At 37.3% G+C, this 22,281-nt stretch overlaps 1 protein-coding gene across 5 annotated transcripts; it reads left to right on the forward strand.

Moving 5' to 3' along the window:
- Positions 1–1,870: 1,870 nt before the first annotated feature.
- On the forward strand, positions 1,871–21,011 carry LOC130571659 (b(0,+)-type amino acid transporter 1-like). 5 transcript variants are annotated; one of them, XM_057362963.1, is made up of 17 exons: positions 1,871–2,075; positions 5,478–5,650; positions 6,101–6,248; positions 6,819–7,061; positions 7,228–7,353; positions 7,615–7,714; positions 7,935–7,979; positions 8,107–8,230; positions 8,324–8,427; positions 8,932–9,028; positions 9,231–9,380; positions 15,915–16,089; positions 16,379–17,636; positions 19,846–19,900; positions 19,989–20,042; positions 20,162–20,179; positions 20,541–21,011. In XM_057362963.1, the coding sequence occupies exons 2-13, from the start codon at positions 5,546–5,548 to the stop codon at positions 16,438–16,440; spliced, it is 1,479 nt and encodes a 492-aa protein (XP_057218946.1). In that variant the 5' UTR covers positions 1,871–2,075; positions 5,478–5,545; the 3' UTR covers positions 16,441–17,636; positions 19,846–19,900; positions 19,989–20,042; positions 20,162–20,179; positions 20,541–21,011. The 5 variants fall into 5 exon arrangements, with proteins under 5 accessions (XP_057218946.1, XP_057219125.1, XP_057218799.1 ...); XM_057363142.1 differs by having other exon boundaries at positions 20,544–21,011; XM_057362816.1 differs by lacking the exon at positions 20,162–20,179.
- The last annotated feature ends 1,270 nt before the right edge of the window (positions 21,012–22,281 follow it).

The following is a 22,281-nucleotide window of genomic DNA, read 5'->3' on the forward strand; positions in this document are numbered from 1 at the left end:
ACACACACACACACACACACACACACACACACACACACACACACACACACACAGAGATGTATTACACCTTATTAATAAACACATCTTTCATGCAGAAAGATGCCCTAACCTTACACATACACTTTACATACACCTGTTGATGTTACTAGTCAAACTAAAACACGATTTATGAATCTTTATTTTCTTGTGAGAATCCCCTAAAATGTCTTTACAAGTCCTTTCTGACATTTTTATACCCACGTATAGCCAAAAGTGCACAGTCTGCACACTAAACCAAACATGTTTCAATCAAGTCTTATTTTATGCCTGTTCTCTTTTTTCATATACACTAACTCAGTTTTTCACTTTTACTTACAATGGGAATGCCATCTTCATTTAGCAGATGCTTTTATCCTAAATGTCTCTATAATAAAGTAGCACAATGTGCTGAATTTAGCCTTTATTGATTGTATCCTGTTTTTACTTAGTAAAGCTAATGGAAAAAGCAGTGCTGCCACCTGCTGGATATAATATTTCAACAAGGATTAAAAGGAGTAAAGCAAATAGTCTCATGGATAGAGTAACCCAAAATACCTTTTAAATCACATAATCCAACAATACCATAATATAAAACATGTCGTTTTGGAGAAAAACATAATGTTCACTTTTCAACATGCATTATAGGGTTTGTCTATTTAGATGTAAGAAAAACATCTGCGGAGACATGATTGACATGATCGTCTTAAGTTGAACTATAGTGTGAAATTGTGACTGCACATATTTTTATTCAAATCACATAAGCTACCATGCAACAAAATACCACAGTGCAATTATTGTCACTACTATGACATAATAAATAGCCTAGTTCTATTTTACGAAGTTTTTTTCCAAGTAAAACGTTTTCGAAATCTTCCTATTTTAATAGTGGTGAATTTTTTTGTTTCATATGAAATAAATATTGTTATTTTTGATATTTAATTGTCTCTTTTATTGAGTGGCAATTACAGAGCTTTGTAATAACACACCAGCATCGACTAACAGATTGATTGTAGTGGAATTTGTGCTCGCAAGCCACATGATTTAACTGTAAATGATGATGTACAAAGAAACCTCTAAATCTCAGTAACGGAATAAAACAGTGAATAATTGACCTATAGTCACTTTATGAGGTCAAAAAACATTTACAGAGGGCCACACTGTTATTATTGCACAGTTGTGCCTTCTGTTTATACTGTATGTGCAGTTTTATGGGAATTCAAGTTGTAAGGAAGATCAGCTGACTGCCTAGATTGCTATATTTCATCTGACACACTCTCAGAAAAGTACAAAGGCTGTCTGTACTCTTTTTGAAAGGGAACTGCCCCAGTGACAGATTTTGTGCCTTTTTTTCTGAGAGTTCAGCGTTAAGAAGAGTTTCTGTAAAGGTGTTATAACAGAGGTGCTTCAACAGAGAGACTTATTAGTCTGTGCTTTATACATTCATTATAAAGCATATGTGCAAAGATGGATGTCAGCACTTTTAAAAGAGGTCAGATATGCAGAAGATGCTGGAAAAGCAAAGAATGTGCAGGACCTGGATGATTTGTTGTGTATGAGGCTGTGTAGCTGCATTCAGAGAGCATATGATGAGCCCTGTCAAAAGCACCTACAATAGGAATACAAAGCAATGGAGGAAGGTCATCTGCTGCGTTCTGCTTTTTTACATTAAGTGAACAGCTGTGTACCACAAGACACCTTTCAGGGTTTTGTAGAGTCCATGTCTCGGCAGGTTGGTGAGTGTTTTGCCAGCAGGTGGAGGACTAGCAGCATATTACGCAGGTGGTCATAAAGTTTTGGATACAAACTGTCTCTTACTCTCTCGTTTCTGCAACCCCTTCATTTTAACCAAGCCTTATCAAGTATCTTTCAAAGAGGTGTTGTGTTGGTTAAAAGTTTCTCACCTCTAGCCAATCTTTGGACCCTCCTCCTGTCCTGCTTGAATCAGATAGTAGAATAACGTTTCAAGGTCCCACCCTCTTTAGTTGGTTATTCAAGCAGATGAATTTGGAAATGGATCAAAACTTGGAATATCTTCTGGAAAACGGATTGCTTCGCAGGTTTGTCTTTTGTGTCAGATAGGCTAAACATAGTTCTTGTGTGATGATGGAATTGGTTTAATTGAAAATGATCCTCACAGTAAACAGTTTGTTTTGCTAAAAGCAGCTGAAGCAAAATTGACCACATTTCTTTTTGAAAATGTATCTGTGTAACACTTTTGATGTGTTTTTATACTGTAAAGCTTTATATCAGCGTGTGTATAGATTGTGCTACTAGGGCTGGGTGATATTGACCAAAATTCATATATCTGTATTTTTTTGATGAAAGGCGATATCCGATATGTATATCAATATTTTCTACAAAGTGGAATAAATGTTTACTAGCGAGCCAAAGCCTCATGTGAGGTGTCACAATCACCTTTATTAAAATGGCTTGTGAAAAGAAATTCAATGACAGGTTTTTTTCCATATTTGAAAACATACAGCTGCACACCACTTGCTTAAAACACGTAAATTATAAACAAAAATTATAATAACTTTTTTCGTAAGGCACGCTGCGGGTAAAAGAAGCTTCCACCGTAGTCTCGCGTAGCCAGACCTTATCACCACTTTCTTTGGCCAAGGCCCGCCCAAGAGGCCACGTGAGTGACAATAAAGCAACCAATCACGTTTCGTTTTGTGCCGCGTCATTTTTGCGGGTGGTGGAAGAGATTTGTTGTGCTTTCTCCTTTTGACATAACCGTTCTATGGCATTGTTTACAGATCGCTTGTTGTTGCTGCTCATAAGATCTTTTAAATCCGAACCATTTCCAAATAACTGAACCATTGTTTTTATTTTACAAACCAGATCATCTTCTGCTGTGTGAACTGGCACTGCGGCTTCCTCCTTGTCATAAGCAAACTTGTAGAGCGGGCGTGCGGGGTCCGTCCGTTCGCGCGCAGGGCTCTCACTAAATCCTTGGTGTTTCGAGTCAGATCCGTGGGCGTGGCTTTGTTGGTTTTGACTAAATCCTTGGTGTTTCAAGTTTTACGAAACCTTTACCCTAACCCACACCCTACTCTAACCATCCTCTAACCATCTAAACTACCTTTGATTGTTAAAATCGCCTTAAAAATGCTGTTGCGTGATGACGTCAGACTCGAAACGCCAAGGATTTAGTGAGAGCCCGCGCGCAGAGCGAGAGTGCTCTGCTCACTCTTCGCATGGGCACGGCGCATGTCAGACACCACAGCGTAGGGGTGTTCGGTTCCGGGTTTTTTGGAGTCGACTCCGATTCTCGACTCCCACTTTTGGAGTCGATGGAATCGACACTTCGACTCCATTTACTGCTTTTCAAAACGGGCTCAAGAATACGAATATAAAATAAGTGAAGTAACTTCACAAGTTTGGGAACTTTGAGCTGGCAACCAATCTCTAGCAAATACATATGCATTTGTGCAACGAACACTATCACAGAGAGTTTTTTTGTGCTGACAGACCAGTTAATCCTTTCTGGTCTTAATCCGATGTGGTTTTCCATGCGCACGCAGCGCGAGGATATGACAGCCCAGGTCTAACCGTAGCTATAGACTTATGGTGAAAAAAAACATTTAGTTTCCTTTATTATTTTTAAAGTGCATCGATTTTTGAGAGTTACAGTTACACAAATGAATATGTTTTGTAGGACACCGCGTTTCATTGTTTTGAATTGAGGCTCCGTAAATGCACACTAAACAAGCCTAAAACATTTATTTATTTTCGTTTAAGGATTTATATATTCACCCTAGGCTAAATTCAACTTTTTTTTAAAAAAAAAGGAGAAAAGACGTGGGGCCTATCTTTTCTTAATGTAACTCATTGTCTTGTTGGGCATTTAACAATAAAAAGTGCTTTAAAAGATCAACATGCACCAACAAACATGTTATAATAATAACCCAACAACAAGAACTGAATTTATGATTTGTAACTCCTGGCTGTTTAAACTGGATGAAACGCTTTATAATTTTTTTCCACAAACTTGATTTTGATTTGTGTCCAGTTATGCGCACAGACTCACATTTACAGTAAGCATAACGCAACGCTTTCATTCAAAGCAACTCACAAAGTCTTAACAGCTGTTTAGAGAAATAAAAGCTTGAAGAGAGACAGATGAAATATAGGAGAGTTTTTAATAAAAATGTGAGAATTGAATGTGATCGGATTGAAGGTGAAGAGAAATATTGCGTGCCCTTTTGTGAGAGTACCAGGCATTTCATGCTCTGAATACCGCAGTGTTTTGGATCAGATGTAAACGTGTAGGCTACAGTCAGAGAGTGGACTCACCTTAAACATGATTTTTCAAAATGTTGTTCGTTGCTTTGCACCAATCACAAAGACAATTTAACCAATTTGAGTCAATGACAACATTAAAAATGATGGAGTAGACGAGCGTCGATTCCTGTCTTGGAGTAGATTCCGACTTTAGGGACATTAAGGGCGTTTTCACACATAAGGGTTCGTTTCGGAACCTGGTGCGTTTTCTCTCTTGGTTCGATTCGTTTAGGCATATGTGAACACGGCAATCGCGCTATGATCCGCCCCAAAACAATCACTCCGAGACCGCCTGAACAAGGTGGTCTCGACCCGATTGCAAACGAACTCTGGAGCGGTTCGGTAGACGTGTGAAAGCCATCCGACCCAACGGACCAGACTGTATCACAATGTATGATGGGTAATTATGTAAAGTTGCGTGACGCAAAAGGGATTGTTTTGCTAATGGCTCCCTGTAACAATGTTCAAAGTAAGGAAGGAAGGAGGCGGAAACCGGCGAACGTTAAACCAAACTTTTAATAAAATAAACAAACAACAAAACGAAAGTAAAGTGCTGACAGCTCCCACAGTAAACTGCCGGCCACACAAACACAATAAAACATAACATAAAATCCAGGCCTGGTTCTCTCTCGTCCTTCTCCTCCTCCTCCTCCTCTTATGCTTCCCGAGCTCCGCCGTGAGAGACGCGCAACGCGCAGCTGACGTTCATTATCACTCGCGTTACCGACCGGAAAATAAACAGATGCACTCTGACCAATCGAAGGAGAGTTTACTCGCACGTGACTTTTATTAACAAAGTTTGGTCCGTTTGGAAATATTGCCTTGTGAATGTGAACCGAACAAAAATAAATTTCAATGTTGTAGCGATTTAACCCCCGGTTTCGGAACAAAGCAATCGATACACAGGTGTGAAAACGCCCTAAGAGTCGAGGAATCGACTCTTTTGGAGTCGACTCCCCATCCCTACCACAGAGCCGCTTCAAGTCCAACACTCCCCATATCGATATTACCTTATTGTCTAATCCCGCATCGCGTTGAAAAAGTATATCGAATATATTTCCCAGCCCTACGTGCTACATAATGAACTATTCAGATAATGGCACTTTGATATTTTATCTGTATTTTTTCACTAAATTGTCGTTCTAAAAGATCTTATTGTTTGTTTAATACAGTAGAGATAAAGTGCATTTATTCAGTCTGGCCGCTCATAGATAAGACTGGATTGTGGATTTTGTGGGCGATGGATGAGGAGCAGAAAAAGATGACCACTCACAATGGAAGCGTCAGAGAGGTTGTGGAAGCCAAAAAGCAAGATCAGCCAAAAGCAGCAGCTCTGCAAAAAAGTGTAAGTATGAGGAAAATATGTCTTACTCTATATGGCCACACATAAGAAAGTGAAGAATTCTTTCCATCCAGAGAGTACATATGGGAGTTTGTGAAAAGTGTTCACTACTGTATGAGATACCTGGCTGGCAGTGCCATTACTATACTTTTCTAAACTCTCCAGTCCAAGTCTTGAGTATTCTGTTAATGAATAACACTGTGAATTTGCACACATAAGGAAGGTTGATGTGAATAACTTTTTCAAATTAGTTCTCCTGTTATTATTACTGTTGGAACTGCAATTTATTCCGACAAAGCAACTTGACAATATAAATATGGACCAAAGATAGAAGCTTCATCCTCCATGATACACCTTGTTTGATACAGTACTGTACAGTATAAACAAATACATACTGTACTGAATGAAAACCAAACTAATTTTTCTTTACTGCTAACCTTGAATGTGTTTCAGGTGGGTCTGTTAAGTGGCATCTGTCTAATAGTGGGAACGATGATCGGCTCAGGGATCTTCATTTCTCCTAAATCAGTTCTTGAGGGAACTGGTGCAGTGGGTCCAAGTCTGTGTGTGTGGGCTGCATGTGGTGTGCTGGCTACTCTGGGTCAGTGTCCACAAGCCGTGTCAGTGTGTTATACCCAGAGACCTTGATAAGCATACTAAACCGCCATCACGAGGAGAACAGGATGTTCAGGCAGATAACACCTCATGTATCATAATTTCTTTTATTTTTGTAGTAATATAATCTTTATACAATGTAACTTACTGTAAAAGGATTGCTTCTGAATGCAATGTTAATACAGTCTGTTTTCAATGTAAATACAATGTTACATGTATGTTAAAAAGTTGCATCTTTCTCTTGCTGTATCAGTTGTATCCCGTATTTAGTCATTTAAAATATCAAACAAAAGATTTTTTATCTAGTACTTACAGCTGAAGTTGTAGTCGAGCAAACTTGTGATGCCAAGGATTTTAATCACAAATGTTCACTCATTCAGAAACATTCGGTCACATACTGCCCAAATTCCCAAGACCGAGAAATCCTCTTTAGTTTAATACTGACTCTGCCTGCAAAAGACCTTTTGCTCATGTACTCACTGAACTCAACATGAACGCTGGCAAATACAAAGGTTTATATGAGCATGTGTGTGTGTGTGTGTGTGTGTGTGTACAGGGGCCCTCTGCTACGCTGAGCTCGGCACAATGATCACTAAGTCCGGTGGTGAATATCCATATCTGATGGAGGGTTTTGGGCCAGTGCTGGCATATTTGTACTCCTGGACCACAGTTATTGTGTTAAAGCCTTCAGGTTTTGCCATCATTGCTTTGAGTTGTGCAAAGTACGCCTCCACACCATTTTACCCAGGATGCACCCCTCCTCAAGTCATCACCAAATGCCTGGCTGCTGCGTGTATCTGTACGTACATGACTAGGCACTTATTCTTTATATTACACTACATGTTAAGCATGTTTGTTGATTTGTGAAAATATAAAAAAGAACGCATATATAAAATATACACATTTCTAGTCTCTAAACTAGCCGTAAACTTGTCTTATCTCAGTCTGTCTGTTCTCTTCATCAGTAATAATAACTGTGGTGAACTGTCTGAGTGTGAAACTGGCGTTCAGAGTGCAGAACTTTTTCACAGCAGCTAAACTCTTGATTATTGTCATCATTGTGGTGTCAGGGATTGTTCTGCTGGCTCAAGGTATCTCCACTATTTCTTTATCGAGCCCTTATATGACATTGAAAATGACAGTGTTTTTTTAATATTTATCCAAAATAAGAGACTGTGATAAATGCCTTTGATCAAAGATAATAAAACCGAGGTTTGATTATCTAGTGAAAGATTACTCCCGTTGTAGACTATGGCCAGAGATTAGATGTGTGTTCAGATATTGTGAGCTTTGTAAATGTTTAATGAAAACAATGATGAAAGAAAATGTGTCTTTTTATTGTGTTGTTTTAGGAAATACACAGAATTTTAAAGATTCATTTACAGGAGCATCAACATCATTTGGAGCAATTGGTCTGGCTTTTTACAATGGTCTTTGGGCTTATGATGGATGGTAAATTATTGATCATCTGACATAACTGACATATAATGGCATACAGTATACGTCTCACGTAACACACTTTAGGTTTGGGTTTGTTACATTTCTAAGAATGGCTTTATCACCATGAAGGTAGAGGACTAACAGAAGTTCTGAAGCTTCAGTTGGAAAAGATTACATCTATAATTAAATGTTACAATTATTGACTGAAAGAAGCTTTTATACTTTTTCATAGGAATCAGCTCAACTTCATCACAGAAGAGCTAAAGAATCCGTACAGGTTAGATTGCTTTGCTAAAACGTGTCATCTGTAATGCAACAAAACTGCATGTATTAACTATTAAATTTGTTATTTTAGTGTTAGTCATGAATGTTTATTGTGTTAATGAAAGTGTTTTTTTTAACAGGAACCTTCCTTTGGCAATCATTATTGGAATTCCCTTGGTTACTGTGTGCTATATACTTGTCAACATTGCATATTTCACTGTCATGACCCCTGTTGAACTTCTGCAGTCTCCTGCTGTTGCTGTGGTGAGTGTTTCTTGGATTTGGAGGTTTATTGGTATTTTCTGAGTTGTAATGATTTCCTTGTTGATCATGTTGAAATCATTGGATGCTTTACAGACTTTTGGTGACAGAGTGCTGTATCCATTATCATGGGTTGTGCCTTTATTTGTGGTCTTCTCCACTTTTGGTGCAGCCAACGGGAGCTGTTTTACCGCAGGCAGGTTAGGAAAATATAATAGAACACCTGTTCCCCTCTTGATTTGGTTCCCTATTTTATGCCCTTGTGTTTGCTGTCGCGTTTTTGCTTGTTGACCCTACCATACGTGTGCTTTGTACCTCACCTTGTGGATTATTACCACGTCATGTTGGATCCTTGTCTTGTCTTGTTTTTCTAGTCCAGTCAAAGTTTTGTGAGTGTTTAAATTTAGATATCCTGTTTCTTGCTTTTTGCCCCCTCGTGGGAAGTCTTTTGTTTCTAGTTTATATATTAGTTACGTTCTTGTTTTACTCCCCATTGTGGGCTTTTGTTTTGAATTATAAAAGTTTGTTCATTCGTTACCGCTGCCTGCAATTGGGTTCTCCTCATGCATTCATGACAAAGAATATTTAATAAATATACTGTAACAAGGATAAACATTGTTTGTGCCTAACAAAATCTTTCACTGTGTTCAATGAAATTAGTTGTCTGGGTCTAACTAACTTACTACCTGGTGTACATCTGTAAGGTTAACGTACGCAGCAGGACGGGAGGGTCACATGGTTAGGATCTTGTCATACATCAGTGTGAAACGCTTCACACCTGCGCCAGCTCTCATGTTCAATGTAAGTTCCATTTAATATTGCATTCACAAAGACGTAAACTCTGTTTTGCCAGTTTACATCACAGATACTGTATGGCACTAAATAGGCTGGCAAACTACCAAGGCTGTATTAGAATTTCATTACACTTTTTATTAACAACACTGTGACTTATTGTCAAACTAAAACAGTAACAATTTTTTGTTTTTTTGTATTTGACTTGCAGGGCATCCTGTCAATTATCTACATCATCCCAGCAGACATAAACACCCTCATCAACTTTTTTAGTTTTGCTAAGTGGTTTTTCTATGGCCTCACATGTGCCGCACTCATCGTTATGAGATTCACTAGAAAGGAGCTTCACAGACCTGTAAAGGTTAGAGACATAATTTCTCTAATTCTCTAATTTCTGTATTTGTTTACATTATATATATTGTCTATATACCGTACACTTACCAATCACAATATTAAAATCACTGCCATGTAAAGTAAGTCAAATGTATTATATTGTCGTTTGTCAACTTTTAACAACTCACAACCAGGTACTCACCTCATTCACTGCTTCACTCACACCTCGCCGCATTCACTGCTTCACTAACCTCACTCACTGCTATTTTTTTTTTGCTCGTCGTATCGTCATGAAATGTTTCGGGGTGATGATGTAACAAATGGCTCTTCATATTAGTCGTATTGCCCGAATTGTACTTCACCGCAGTCTGGCAGTGTCTGCATATTGTTTTTTGTCTGTCCGTCACCTTTTCTCCTTTCTCGTTTCTTGTCACGGGAAAACCGAAATGCTTCCACACATCCGATTTATAATTCGCTTTAGCTTCAACAATTTGTAAATCCGTTTCTATGCCACTACCGGCATCCGCCATTTTTGCTCAACTTGATCTGTAGCGGGCGGCAGCAGAGCACAGAGGATGATGGGCATGCATGGGTTGATGGGAATTGTAGTTCCCGCTTCCCTCAACTCGCTCCATTCGGCTGAAAAAACTACACTTTGCCTGGAAGATCTATCGTCATGCGACCACGATAATATCGAAAAATACTCTCGATACTTCGATATTTACAATACCGTTACATCCCTAGTTGTAGGCAAGCAAAAATATTAGTGACTTTGACAAGTGCCAAATAGTCATGGGTAGATGACTAGCAAGACTTGTGGGGTGTTCCCGGTAGGGCTAGCAACGATTAGTCGACATTATCGATAACTTCGACAATAAAAAAAATTGTCTACAAATAATTTTGTTGTCGAGTAGTCGTTTGATTTCACAATGTATTTTAAGGGCCCACAAGTGGTTTTACCTGTGGGGTGCTGTAGCGCGACTATCCTTCGAGAGGCAACGCAATAGAAGAACATGCCACTTGGCAATGCAGCTAGAAGGGATACAGCTATGGCCGGAAGTGGCGCGTAATCTCGCCATATAATTAAAATAAATTGCATTAGCTAACCCCTACCCCAACCCTAAACCTAACCTTACAATATTAAAAAACATATTAATCAAATGTTTTCAGCATGACACAAATTATGCGGTATTGAAGTGCGCATGCCCAGTGGAGGTAGCTGTATCCCTTCTAGTCAAAACCAATGCAAGCTGAACTAGCAGGGCGGTCTAGCTGTGACGAGTGCCACAGAGAAATTTTTGCATCTTAAGCCTATTTCGCCTAGCATATAAACACATTAACCCACATTCAGTCAGTTTATTGAAAGGCACGTGTGTAATGTAATGTGACAGGAGGAGTGCATCCTTACTGTGAAAATGCATCCAGAGTCACAGGGCAAGCGTTTTGCAGTGAGGGAGGAGGAAATATACTGCAAACTCTTTCTTGACCCCCCCCAAAACATGTTCTCTTAGAAGCTGAATTGTATCATTTAAAATGCTCCATCTGTACCTGCAAAGGAGGATTAAACATCCCGGCTGAATAAACAATAGAACCCTGCCCAAAATACCATAGAAAATGTCATGGGGTATGGTAATTGAATTGGTTTTAATGGAAACTATAATGGTCTAATGTCTATTGGTACGTGATGAATTCTGTTGGTGGGAATAATGCCCAAAACACACTGCAAAAAGGAGTTTTGTAAGGGTTTTAATGAAAAAAGTTTATGGTTTGTAATAGTATTTCAATGGAACCATTCAAATTTCCATTTCAAATTTACACCAATTCTTCATTACACATAGTTTGCTGGTCAAAAACATACACAAAGAACGTAAAGTAAACCATTTATTTGCAATGCTTTCATGTGCTAACATTATTTTTAAATAATTTGCTAGCTATCATTTGAAGTAAGGTTGCATTTTTTATAGAAAATAAACATTGCAGTACCCCAATTTAAACTTTCGCGAAAATATAATTAATGAATGAAATCCAGTTAAACAAGACTGATTTTACTGACCTGGGGCCGGCTGCACCAGTTGTGCGTAAGTTACAACTTAACCTACTGTAGTTTTGACTTAAATGGGCACTAAGTTACAACTTACGCACTACAAAATATTTTTGAGTTGCACCATTCAACTTAGTTGAAGCGTAATGTTACGTATATACTAAATATTTACGGAAGCCTCCCGTCAGGAATAACTTTAGGAATAAAATAGCAGACTAACTGAATAAGCTCTTGTTTCACTCGACATTCTTCAATGTTTTACACACATGATCAGTGTTGGGTGTAACTCGTTACAAGTAACGTGCGTTACGTAATACGAGTATGTTTCAAGTAATGAGTAATGCAACGCAGTTACTTTATACATTTACATATCAATACTCGAGTTACTTTGTTTTTCAAGTAACTCGAGTTACTTTTCAGTCTAATCATTGATTTATATGAACATTTTTTTAACTGCAGAAGTGAAATTTTGAATTAAAAGTAGTGTAGACATGATCGCTCATGCTTGCGCAGAAACAGTCCCTAGTCAGACATAGGCAGTGTTGCCATGTCTGCAGTGCTGCAGTGTTCCGGCTTCGTTTTGTTACACAAATCTGGCAACCGTTGACACAGCGATGGGAGGCCAAGGCTCAGATGCGGAGCTATAGTGTGGCTGCACTCGCCACCATGGATAAAATGCCTGCAAATGCCGGTCATGCTCAATAGACAACTTTCAGACCGTGAAATTAGCGCGAGTCGCAACAGCAATCAATTGTCCTGCAAATGCCGGTCATGTTTGGAAGATAACTTTCAGATCGCGAAATTAGCGCAAGTCATGACACGCAACAGCAATCAATGGTTTCATGCCTAGTGAATGTAAACATAAGCTGTGTTCGACTGTTTGTGGCGCTGCACGCACAGACAGATGTGCAGATTTAAATGGGCATGGTCACTGTTAGAAGAAGGGTTGGGGAGTGGGCGGAGCATGGGAGAAAGAGAGGAAACAACTGTCATCTGTTAGTCTCCTCACCAAATACCAGCATATATACAACATAATATGTTAAATGTCATTTTCCCCTCAAAATAATATTATATAATATTAGTAATATATTATGTTAGATTAATCATAATTTCGTATAACACTATCGAGTTGTTTTGGCTCAACGAAGTGCTCAGCAATGCAAAGAGGATCTGTCATATCGCTTGTATATTACTTTCTTTAAATCTAAAAACACCCATATTTGCCAAAAATCCTACTTTTCCCCACACATTGTTATACGACTGGAAACGACTCTGCCGTCCCAAAAGCTCACCGGCGCCATCTTGTGCAACTAGCCGCGCTGTCAAAACATAATAAATATGGAGTGACACCGAAGTTAGCAGTGTCAACAGTAGGCAGAGCTCTGATGAGGTGGAGGACTACTGGTCAGGAAATATTTTAAATGTGTTTTTCAATGAAAATAAAGGTGTGTTATAGGCTATATAGGATTGTTAAATGCATTACAGTGTTAAACACTAAAGAACAGCAAGGTCTGGAAAAGCATGAGCATCAGTTAGGTGAGAAAAAGTAACGCAAAAGTACTTTCAGTTACTTTCCACAAAAAGTACCCAAGTAACGTATTTCGTTACTTTTTTATAGAGTCACTCAATATTGTAACTAGTTACTTTTAAAAGTAACTTTCCCCAACACTGCACATGATAATGCTGACATTTACAGTCACTTACCTTTTAAAATAGAGAACATTATGTGATGACATTTAATTTTTGACTGCTCTAACACGAACCGTCCTAGCGCGCCTCCGTGTGTGTATATCTGCCTGTGTTGTGCACGTCAAAATGAAATAATCTTCTGTTTCTGTCAAATAATTGCGGTTGGCCAATGAAATCACCCATATTGCATGTAATTTATTATTGCATTAAGTAGGCTGTATTGTTTTAAACAGTATTTGTTTATTAATCTACTTTTAAATATGTTATTCATGAAAGGTAGTATTCTACAGTATATACAGTTATTATGTGAGGTAAAATAACTTTAAATCAAGAATGTTTTGAAATTCACAACATTTCAACACAACTTTTTCTCATGAATTTAAAGGCTGCTATTGGACTGTTGAAGGTAAACGTCATATTATGCGACTACGCATTACTTCACGGAGAGCTTACGAACTAGCTACGTTTTGCCTTAAGACCAAATGGTGCAACCGAATAACATACAGATTACAGATTTAGTTACAAAGTAGCTAGTACTAGCTAGTTACTAAGCCTCTAGTGTGGACTTTACGTTCACGTTTAAGAAAGAACTTACGAATGGCTGGTGCAACCCTACCCTGATCCTTCTGCTCGGTATGAACTTCCATGGTACACAGACAGTACTGTACACTGTCACGAAGCGAGAGGTTAGCAGCTGTTCAGCTAATAGCGCTCAGACTGTTTGCGTCAGTGCGTCAGCGTATGACATCATATTAACGCGAGAGTAATGTTCTCACGTTACTTTCAGTGCATATACGCTAAATGATCTGCGCAGCACTCCGTAAACTCCGACACGCATCTTAAAACTGCTTCGCACAACAGAGGTGGCCAGATAGGTGGCCATCCATCATTCAGGGGTAGCCGTGGCCACCCATGATGGCCACCATGTAGCTACGCCCCTGGCTGTGGTAGCCTATATTTATCTTAAAAAAAAACATGTAATTGATCAGTCTTTAGAATCATTAGTTATTATTAGAACCAGTGGTGTAGTCCTAACAAAAAAAGTGGTATACTATACAACCATAACCCCGACCTCAAATGGCCAAAAGACAGGGGTCAGTATGTTTGTTTTTGTTTTTCTAGTAACATATGACAATTATTTTAGTTAAATATTTATGCATAATTCTTCACTTATGCTTTGAATATGAAGTTATAGAATTGGAAAAAAATAAGTTGGTGGAAAAAGGTTGCAAAAAACGGGTCTATGCCAGTACTGTTGACCACAATACAATATTTTTTACAAAGCATCACATCTTTTTAACACATCACATATACAAGATTATGTAAAAACGTATGAAAGATTTTACAGAATACAGATGTAACCTTGTCATCACTGCCATCTCTGTGTCAATACTTGTTAATAATTTAAGGGGAAGATATTAATGTATGAAGTTAACGTTGTGGTAAAAACAGACTACATTATTTTAAATGTAGAATTAAATGTATAACGAGGAGGTTTAAAACGACTGTAAAGGGAACGAGGATGCTGAGAAAATGTAGGGATTCTGACTTGTGCGATTTTAAACAGTACGGCTATGGAAGTGCTTTGTTTTATTTCATCGTGTGTCATTTAAAGAAAACTGGAATTAAAAGTTTTGACAGATATCAAAGATTCGCGATGCACTGCAATATCATAAAGAGATAAAGTAGCACAAGAGAACATGTGAATTCAGTGTCAATCTCACTCGAGGAGGCCCGGAACAGATGAGAGTAGCCACTGCCGGTGAGCGCACTTTAAACCAGCTTTGACAGTTTTATCAATATTACCTTACGACTTCAGCGGGACTCTTTCAGTCACTTACAGGACGAACTCCTCGCTGGCGCGTTGCCAACACTGAAGATGATGCGCTTGACGTGGTTGTTGGAGGTAGGGCCGCAAGAAATATTGTGAATTTTCTTAAGAAATGCACCAATTGTATGTGAACGCGATACAGTTAAAGGGAAAGCAACCACAAAAGCAGCTTGGAGACGTTAAGCAGGAGAACAAGTGGGTATATGCTAATATAGATCTTTAGAAGTCGTTATACGCAAACAAAGAAGTGAAAAAAGTAAGCATACGGCGTATGCGTGCGTATGGCCCCGACTGTATGTTGTTGGATGTTGTATAATTGTAACGTTTAATGGTATGGTGATGTACTGACTTGGTTCCCTGTATGGTTTTTACATCATTAGTTGAGTTTTTCCTTAAGAAAAAAATCATTTTTTACATTTACATTTATGCATTTATCAGACACCTCTATCCAAAGCGACTTACGCATTCAAGGTATACATTTTTAATCAGTATGTACTCTAAGAACCTACTTTATATATCCAAATAAATTGATATTGAATCCATCTCAATTCTGGAAAAAAATTGCAAGCTTAGAAATCAAACTGTGAAATTTGTCAATGCCCTGCTTTAATTAAAACGCAGTAGCAACAGTTTGACTATTGATGGAAGACAGAAACCTGAAGGAAATTTCTCCATCCAGCTGGCTCGAAGTTCACTAAAAAGCTATTTTCAAAAGCTGAAATAATGTCCTTGTTTTATTTATTAGTTAAAATAGGTAAAACTCAATATTAATTCAATAAAAAATCAAATTGATTAAACCTCTATGGGATGTCTGTAGCCCCATTCAGAGGTCTTGTGGAGTCCATGTCTTGACCTACACAATATGAGGCAGGTGGTTTTAATGTTGCGACTGTGTGTATATTCTTTTCTATTTTGAATTCTATATAAAATATTGCAGATAAATATATCACAGGAATACATACTGTGAGGGATAACACTGAACTCTCTTTTGTTTCTCACAGATTCCTATAATCATTCCGTTTGTGGTGGTGATTGTGTCTTGTTATCTGGTTCTTGCTCCCATCATAGACAAGCCTGAAATTGAGTATCTATACTGCACGGTGTTTATAGTGGGCGGTCTTCTTTTATATGTACCCCTCATTCACTTCAAATTCAACTGGACCCGTCGCATCATGAGTAAGTACAAGCTGGAGATTCAAGAAAATTGCAGTAAAATGTTAGCATATTTTCTAAATATGTAATAAAAAAGTTTGTTTTGACCCTTGATTCTTTTTTACTGAGGAACAGAAGCCTTTTGTTTGTATGTTTTTGCTGAATAATACATTATTTTTAAGAAACTATTTAGATTATGGCCAGTCGTAGCATATGTTTTGTTTATTTCGTTTATTTTTTCCACTTACAGTAAATGGCTTCTCTTTCTATATGTAGAACTAAATTTCTTAATCTTATCTGACAACTCTTACAGGGCCACTCACCCTGCACCTTCAGCTGCTACTGGAAGTCGTTCCACCTGAAAAGATTAAGTAGATTTCATGTATTTTGTATAATTCCTAATGTCAAGGCCATATACTGTATTTTGCATATATTAACATTTTTATTTTAACCCTGTTAGGCATGGTAGTCATTACAATGGACAGCTATTCAATAGTATTTTTATTGCAAAGGTTTCATGTCAACCACTACAGTGGACACTCCATAGACTTCCACCCAGTGGATAAAAATTGTAGCTGCAACCAAAATTCCTGACCCTTGCCAGAAAAAAAGGGGCATAAGGAATAATATGATTGTAATTTCAGTTATTGATTTTATGTAAGAACAATGTGTGCAGTGTGTTGGACATCTTGCATCACCAGTCCCATTGCTTTAGCATTGTTGTTTTGAATATAAATAGTTTCAAGTAACTTTTTTTGTTTCAAGCTTTTTTTGTAAACCACTTTATCATTGTGTGGCTTACAGGGTATTTACTATAAAGATTGTGCAAATTAGTTCTATTGTGAGTAGCAGTTACCGCCTTTATCATTCTTTTGTTAAACACAAGTAGCCTACGCAAAAGCACAAGTGTTATTTCTACCCTTATGAGTATTTCATGGACTTAAGAGCAAATTTAGTTTGTTGTGGAAATGTATTTTGATAAGATATAGTATTTATAGTTCCACAATACACAGTTTTTCTTAGACCAGAAGTGTTTTTAACGGCACAAAGTATTAAAAAAACTTTTTTTTAACTTGACCGTTCAGACACATGTAAATAACATGCATAAAAATACATGTAATAAGCTAATTCTATTTAATGTCTGGAGAATAATAAAAATCCTAACTCATAATTCATGTATTCCAGGGTTAAAGAAAAATGCAGAACACTTCAGTCTCTAAATGCATTATGTCCAGTTTATATAAACAGGAGCTGTATGCAAATGTTGTTGTATGCAGTACAGACAAGCAATTTTTAAACTGTTGATTGACTGAGATTTTGCTAGACAGATGTCTTCAATAGAGCTGTTAATTAATCCTGCTTGTACTGTCCCAGGTTGAGAAAGCGCTCCGGCTTGAAGTGATTCGCGCAAACAAGCAGGTTTTGACTTATGGTTTCTGAGGGATTTCCACTAAAAATAAAATAAACCCACTACTCTCTTGTCTCCTCCAAGGTTGTGACTCTAAATAAGGATTTGTGTTCTTCTGTGCAGCCAAAGACAGTACACTGTTAAAAAAAATGTAATTTTACAGGTAATGGTCTGTATTATTTTACAAAATGTTTCCTTGTTTCCATTAAAAAGTTAATGACTGTTATTTTATGGATTTTTGCTGTACTAAAAAAATACTAATTAAATTATGATTAATTTCCTGTAATTTTACAGAAATATTATGTTTTTTAAAAAGCAATTTATAGTATTTTTACAGTTCCCAAAATGCAATGAAGTAATAATTTATGGATTTTCTCTGTAAAAAAAATGTAAAATTGCAACTGCTTTGTCATTAAATGCAGTTGAAGGTCATTATGTATTTAGGGTATTTTAGAGGTCAACTGCTAGACACAAATGTAATTTATTTTGACATTTATTTTTGTTCTCACCTAAACAACATACAACTTTGTATATAGTTACTTAACTTAAATATAGTAAACTGTAGTAAAACTGCTAGATCCTATTACGTTTTTGAAACTTTGCCTAACATATTAAATATTAAAATAAAGTATTTACGTGTGCAACGGTTATCAATTCACTATAGCTAATACAACATACAGTATTTTAACAATTTGTAATAATTTCTGTAATATATTACAGTACGGCAGTATTTGTAATTTAAACAACAATATTGTAATTGATCTGCAATCAAATTTATAACTCCTTCTGGGCATATATATTTTAGTTGCGTAAGACTTCCATCATCCAATCAGAGGCTGCAAATTCAAATTTGGCGCACTTGCGTCGTAACGGCTGTGAGTGGCGGTACTAGTTAGTGATGGGAAGTTCGGATCATTTTACTGACTGGGATCTTTGAGTCTCGTTCAGCAAAATGAACGAATCTTTTTTCGAGTCATATCGTTCATTTTAGCAAAATATAATTAAGATGTTACATGTTACTTTCCTAACACATCTACTACTTATGCAAACGTTGATCACATTACAAACAATACAAAACTATAATGCTATAAGAAACAGAAAAGATTAATTCATCGTTTACCTGGGTCTTTAGTCTATGATTAGCTCACCACACCTCTTATCTGACAAGTCCTCGGGTTTGACGCCTTCGTTCATCACGTGACAGCGTCGTAAGCTAAACCAATGCAGTCAGAGCCGGAAAGAGAATTGATTAGTTCACCTCTCGAGTCTTCGGGTTTGAATCGTTCGTTCTTCTTGAATTCCAGTACAGGACCCATAGAATGTTGCGCAATGCGCATGCGCGACTGAACGAATCACACCCTAAGACGACTCGTTCTTCCCGAGTCACATTAAAGATTCGTTCAAAATGAACGAATCGTTCAAGAACGACCCATCACTAGTACTAGTGCGAGCAGCAGAGCCAGAGCGGGAGTTTTCTAACTCCAGTGGATTACTATGGTAGCCAAGCCAGGCAGGCACCGCGGGAAACATCTCTGAGAACAGCAGTGAGCAGTAGCGTGCGAGTGACAGTGAAGAAATTTCTTCCTCTCCGATGGAAAATATGACATGTAGGCTACATTTAAAGCGCCAATCCTTTTGAAACTGAGAGGAAAACAACGCGCCTGCTTCACTATACTCGTCACAATGTCAGTCAGAGCAACCGACCACCGGATGATGTAAGCGTTTTATAACACATTAAAACGATTATTTTATTATTTCATGTTGTGTGCTGCACTTTTTGTCTTAAAGCTAATTGTTTGCACTCTTTTGATAAACTTGGAGGCCTAACGTTACTGTAATGTTAGCTATGGTTAGCTAAGGAGTAACGTTAACGTTAACGTTAGTACATATAATACAGTAATTTGTGTTCTCAAGATAAAAAAAATTTTTTCTTTTCAGAGACGTTTTTATGAACGTTTTTGGTTATAGAAATGTGTTTCCGATCCAGATAGATGATTATTTCACCTGTAGGTAAAGTTACACTGCAAAAAATGACATTCTTGCTAAGTGACAACAAATCTCACCCCATTGGCAGATTTTTTTTTTCTGTTTTTACCGTAAACGTACTTAAATTCTTATATAATTTTACATAAAACAAGACTAAGGCCTGGTTTCAAAGACAATGCTTAGCCTTAGCCAGGATTATGCCTTAGTTAAATTAGGCTATTTAAATTGCTTTTATTAAAATGCAATAGAAATTTTACTTTCATAGCAATACTCTAACGTTATATCTTAATTTTCTTGTTGATGTTTTGTATGTCTATCTGTGGAACTTGTGCTTTGTATGTGTAAATGTTAATACAAACAATTTATTTTTAATATTTTATTTTCAGGTTCTGGGGAGCTAATGCTTGTGATAATCTACAGCAGATGAACATGACAATCCAGGTATGGAAACAATTGGACCGTTTATAATCTAAAATCTACCTTGGACGTGTGAATGTAATACAATTTATTTTAAATATTTTATTTTCAGGTTCTGTGAACTACTGCTTTTGCTGATCTACCGGAGATGACCATGACAACCCAGGTATGGAAAAAACTGGACTGTTTATAATCTAAAATCTGCTTTGTACGTGAGAGCGTAATACAATGCATTTAAATATTTTCATGTTCTGTTGATCGCCTGCTTGTGCTAATCTACCGCAGGTGACCATAACAATCCAGGTATGGAAAAGATTGGACTGTTTATATTCTAAAATCTACATTGCCAAAGACGGACAAGTAATTTGATTCCATAGGATTGCTGTGACAGTGGCAATAAATTAAATTTGATCTACACTGTATCATTTTCCTATAATATCCATTATTAATCATTTGTGTTGTCCTTGTGGGTCCACTGTGATTGTGCAAGATTGGTTATTGCAAAAGTAACTCTTGGGAGGTTTTGCTATAAGAAGGTAAACTGAATATAGTGTATAATGTACATAGAGATTTGCAGTCAGTCTAAGTATTTTGCTGCGACCGTTGATATCTGAAAAATCGGTTTACCTGATGCCATCTAAGATGTATGTTTTTCTTTCTTCAGCAGATAACTTCAGGATTTTTAGAAGGCATATAATGACAGTGAGCGGGACCAAAACTCTGACAATCCAAGTCACCTACAGGCAGCATAAGTAATCTATATGACTCAAGTTGCTCAAATAATGTCTAGATGTGTAACGAATACCTTGCATGTACAGAGCTATGTTCTGAATCTGATATACTCCGCTTGTATTCCCACTGTTAGATGAACATTTAAAAATATATATATGTTTGCATTTCCCCAGAATGTCTTTTTCTGTTTCATTGAAGGTACAAAATAAAGTACTGTTTTTTAATATTGCGTATTTATTTTTCATGTAAAGAATTTAACAGGAAATTATTGTAGGCCTGTGACCTGAGAGGTTCATTATAGATTCAAATAACTGCTAATTACTTTTAATTAACAGTATTGTAGGTTTTAAATGTAGCTACTTTTGGTGTATTTTAATAATATATATCTTTATTATAACTGGTAACTGTACAGACATTTGGTTTTTATTAGTAGTTTCTTGTTATTATACATTTAAAATGTTTTTTAAAAGTAAATTCCTTTGTAGATTGACAGAGAAGCTTAATAAAATTACTTAAAAATTCCTAAATTTACAGAGATTACCCTGAAAAGAAGTTGCTTTTTAATGTATTTTGATATAATTTATCTGTTTTTACACAGTTTAATGAGCAATTATCAACAGTGCTATACTGTAATTTAACCAATTTTGACCGTAAAATTGGCTCTGTATTTTTACAGTTTATTTCATGTAATTTTGTGAAACAGTTTTTTTCCGTAATTTTACAGAAAATGTCTGGAAACTGCTGCCAGACTTTACCGTTTTTTTACAAAAAATTTTTAACAGTGTACATTTAGCATGTTTTCCGGTAACGTTTGCCATGACGTCACCATTGTCGCTTGTGAAAACAACAATGGCGGCAGCGCTGTGGGTGGAAACATGGGTGATAATATTATAATAAGATCCACTTCCTACATCAGAAGAGGAGCGAAATCTGATCGGCTCGATTTCTCACACGCTTGCAGAGAAAGCCTCACCAAAACAAAGTTACTGTGTTGTCATTTTTCACTTTTTTCTGAGTTGGTAGACGCACCAGGGACGCGATTATAGCACTTAAACACAGAAAAGGTCAGATTTTTATCCGATGACTCCTTTAAGAGAAATATCCATAATGACAGCGCTATTAACATTAATGTAACTTCCGTTATCCCTTGGCTGCGCATGAACCAGAGGCTTGTTTTTTTCGGCAAATGACAGTGACTCCCGCACAGAGGAGACGGTATCCTATTGGAACAAAACGAAAAATGCTGCGTTCGCAGCCTGCCCTGCATCATTTGACGGAAAAAACAAGCCTCAGGTTCACGCGCAGCAGAGGGATAACGGAAGCTAGATTTCTCTTAAACAAACGCATGAATTCACTTCAGAAGACCCTTGTTAAGACCACGGAGCTGTGTCGAGCAGTTCTTTCATCGATGGATGCGCTTTTTGCAGCTTCAAAAATTGCCCCTCATTAACTCCCATTTTACCGCTTGGAAGAACAATGATACGTGGTAATGATACTCCGACTGCATTATTCTTCAAGAAGAAAGTCATATTCAGTCAGGATGCCTTGAGGGGGAGTAAAACATGGGGAAATTTTGTTTAGCCTCTGAAATATCCCTTTAAAAGCAAGACTAAATCTTCAGAAGGTAATATTCAAAGTGATGCATATGCACACAGACTGAAACACATCATGAG

Source organism: Triplophysa rosa, linkage group LG1 (genome assembly GCF_024868665.1).
Source record: "Triplophysa rosa linkage group LG1, Trosa_1v2, whole genome shotgun sequence".
Lineage (NCBI taxonomy): Eukaryota > Metazoa > Chordata > Actinopteri > Cypriniformes > Nemacheilidae > Triplophysa > Triplophysa rosa.